Source organism: Chrysochloris asiatica, unplaced genomic scaffold (genome assembly GCF_000296735.1).
Source record: "Chrysochloris asiatica unplaced genomic scaffold, ChrAsi1.0 scaffold00544, whole genome shotgun sequence".
Lineage (NCBI taxonomy): Eukaryota > Metazoa > Chordata > Mammalia > Afrosoricida > Chrysochloridae > Chrysochloris > Chrysochloris asiatica.
The window spans coordinates 464,210-468,062 of NW_006409062.1; the positions used below are offsets into that span (position 1 = coordinate 464,210).

General features: G+C 37.6%; 1 protein-coding gene across 3 annotated transcripts in view; it reads left to right on the top strand.

Annotated features, from left to right (window-relative positions):
• Positions 1–3,853, top strand: part of LOC102812778 (selenide, water dikinase 1-like) — a 29,821-nt gene that overhangs the window by 7,361 nt on the left and 18,607 nt on the right. For all 3 annotated transcript variants that reach the window (XM_006877628.1, XM_006877627.1, XM_006877629.1), the window contains exon 2: positions 2,354–2,457. In XM_006877628.1, coding sequence (XP_006877690.1) covers positions 2,362–2,457 — 96 coding nt within the window. In that variant the 5' untranslated portion in view covers positions 2,354–2,361. The remainder of the gene's footprint in view (positions 1–2,353; positions 2,458–3,853) is intronic.

The following is a 3,853-nucleotide window of genomic DNA, read 5'->3' on the forward strand; positions in this document are numbered from 1 at the left end:
TGACAACAACACCAACAACATCTCTGCCTTCAACTCTTGTTGCTTCTCTGGTTAGGAGCAATGATTTTTAGTGTCTTTTAGAACAGCCCTGTAGTTTTAATGAATGTTGTTATTGTTAGTGTCCTCGACTCATAGCAACCCTGTATAGGGTTTCCAGAGGAGTGGCTGGTGAGTTTGAACAGTCTACCCACCTTGCGGTTCAAACTGACCTTGTGGTCAAGCACTTATCCTACAGCACCACACCAGGACTCTTAAGACATAATGAAGCCTAAGTAAGAGTGATAAAGATGGCAAGATGTAGTGAACAAGTGATGGAGTATAAAGTATAGAAGGAACTGGGTGGAGAGGTCATGAAGTAATGAACAGTAAGAAGAAAATAGAAGTATATTTCATAGCTTTCCAGTCAGCAGTCAGAGAATCAATAAGCAGTTGGGCTTATCAATCTAGGGCCAGTCCCTATCAGTTGAAGTGTGGTTCTTACCCTGTTTACAGTTAAATGCTAAAGAACATTATTAGTTGAAAATTTCAAGAGGCTGTGGCTATGGATATAACACTCTCTTTAGATGAGTTATCACACGTTCTTGTCTAATACAAAAGAAAATCAATTATTAAGTGCCTTTCCCTGTCTCAGATTTGTGAGATTGACCATTCTGAGACGAAATCCTCCATTCTTTGACTGGATCTCATACCAAAGAGTTGCTGCTTTACTGTCTAGTTTCGTAAAAAAAAAACAGCCTATATTCACAGTGTCTGTGGCTTTTTTATTTTTGCACCAGTAGTAAAGGACTAAGGCCAGGAAAAATGAGGTGCTTCTGTGACCCTGCCTTTGCGGGTATGTCACCTTGCTGGTACTGAATGAGTTAGTCTACACCTAGCAATTTTATGTACGCAAAGTGTGAAGAACACATACTCCTTGCAGTGTAATTCAGATATTGTTTTCTTTGGAATTTAGAAGGTGGAGTTCACTTGCTTCCTTTTGTACTTAATTCATATTTTTTTCTGTCACTGGGTTGTTTGATTGCAAAGTTGAAATACTTGATAAGTGGGGGAAAAGGCATTGTTTTTATTTTTATTTATTTATTTTTTTGTTAGGCTTAAATATATAGTTAATATAAAATGATATTCAAATGCATGCATAACACAACATTTACTATAATTTGAATACTCTGGCTAAAATGGTTGTTCAGTTTTTTGGTTTTTTTTTTTGGTAAGCAACTTTTTATTGAAGTAAATCATACATTATAACATGCACAATTTATAAATATACAGATGACTGGAATTTTTTCACTAAGTAGAACACATTTGTTAGCAATGATATCAGGAAATAGAACATTATTACCATATAAAAAGCTCTAATTATTCCCATTCTGTCATTGACTGTTGGAGTCAGGTGTCTAAGGTTGGCTGGCTGTGTGCCATGGAGTCTGTTCTGACTCATAATGACCCTGTACAGGGTTTCCTAGAAGGCATTGTTTTTAGAGAGGCATACTCAGCTTACTTGGTGGGCAGGCCAGTCTCAGTCTATAAAAGGTCTGCATTAAAGAAATGTAGTTACCCGGATTACAAAATGGATCTAAGGGAGAGGAATCCTTTCGATTGTAGATATTAAAGTAATTTTCACAGACTTGTTTAAGGGGAATAAAAAATGGACAGAAGGTAATCTTTAGGCCAGCCCTTGTTCATATTGTAAGGTAGTAAAAGTAGCTTTTCTTTAGAGAAGTAACATGGAATTTTAATATTACCTCATTAAAAATGCTTTTTGGGACCCAATATAGCAAAGAGATCACACAAAGGTGCCAGAGCTTTTATGTACATGTTCATTTAATGTTGTACATGGAAATTATGGATCCTTTTTCTGGCTTTTTTATTTTTAATAACATGTTGAAAGTAATAATAACATTTGTACATGTAAAATATTTTACAGATTTTTTAGGTTGGGAAAAGAGAGTAAGTACCTAAAGATTTGTTCAAAGTAATAATCAATAAAATATCCCTGTTTCCACTTACACTTTTCTTCCCTTTGAGGAAATTCTATATGGTGCCAGCCATGTGACATAGCAGTACAAAGGAAAACTTGGATTCAAGGCCCCATTCAGAGTCAGAAATTGTGCCACTTTAAAGTGGAATCTTGATGACTAACATTTTGATTCTTGCTTGCTTTCTTATGTAATGTCTGTTATGTTTTGTATTTATTTCAGTTATGCTTCTTGATAGGAAACACATTGCTGCTCTGGCAGCATTCAGTGTTCCATAGTCTCTTAGACAAAACTCTTCCCATCCAGAGCACTGTTTGTAAACAATGAAATGGCTTTTCCTTGATATTTTTGGATAATGATGATTTTCGTCTTTACAGGCATTGGAATGGATACTTGTGTCATTCCTTTGCGGCATGGTGGTCTTTCCTTGGTTCAGACTACAGACTACATTTACCCTATTGTAGATGACCCTTACATGATGGTAAGTCTTACTAAGTGTGTTCTCATTTCTGAAACTGCCTATTTGTGTTTTTGTTTGTAGTTGGAGTTTTATATGTTGGGGAGGGGAGTTATTTTTGCTATATATGAATTATACTCACTGGGATATAATATTGGCTTGGTTCTACGCATAAAAACACCTAATGTTTTACTACAATGTCTGTTTACAAGCATTTTTATAGTTATTTGTCTTTCTTTCCATGTACCTTGATTTCTTCAACAAGGTAACTCTGGGTTGATGCATCAGACTGCAAGGTCGGTTTGAACCTCACAATCAGCAGTTCAAGCTCACCAACTGCTCCTCAGAAACCCTATACAGAGTCACTGTGAGTCAGAGCCAACTCAGTGGCACTTAACAACAACACTGCCACTACAGAGGGCCATTATGAGTCGAACTAACTCAGCGGCATTTAACAAGAGCTACTGTGTGTTTCAGGCTAGAAATATTAAAATAGGATCCTGGACATGCCTTCCAGAAATAAAGGAACTTAGCATCTCACCACAAAATGTGATTAGAATAGCTGGTCACTTCCCCTCTGCCCCCCAGTTACCATGTTGTATTGTATACCACTATATTTAAAACATAACTCAATCATTGCACTTAAACTCCTAGCTCCTGATCATGCACTGTCAGGTATATTTTCAGATGTTCAGTACATGGTTGTAGCCATCAACCCTTGACTCTACTAACCGTAGTCTTGCCACATCTCTGTCAAAAGGAGCCATTGAGGACATTGGGAAGATTCCTTTGGTTATAAAAGACCAGATGTCCTGAATGGCAAGGACCCTGGAACAAAGCTGCACACAAAGGGACTGGGTTCGGAGCGTCCTTAGACTATTGAGGTAGCTAAATGGGTGGAAGGAGGATTGTGTATCCCTCAAGTGTTGGAGATAGTAAACATGTTATTAGAAACCTGTTTTCCCTCTTGCATATCCATCTGTTCTCTCTGGAGGAAGGACAGATGTGCCACACCCTAGTGTCTCACCTGACCTGACTAAGTGACAAAGAAGGCTAGAACCAAGAATCCATCCTGTTTTTTCCAGCATGTCTTAAGAGAGTCTGAGAGAGCCCAGAACAAAAGGGGCAGTAAGTTGGTAAAACCTGACCAGCAGTTGGCATTTCCAAGTTTCAAACCACTTTTTGGCTTTGTTGATTTAGCTCTGGTACTTAAAAAAGTGGCTGTACACAAAAAGGTATTGAGTTGCATTGCTGAACTACTGTGAACTTTTAGGAAAATATGAAGAAGCATTTAACAGCTATCAAAAATGACACTTGGAAGTTTGGCTATAACCAATAGCATAAGTGGCTGTTTCCAAGTTTGCTTCAGGACAGTTTTTTTTAGATGTTCTAGATCAGACGACGTATTGCATTGGACAAA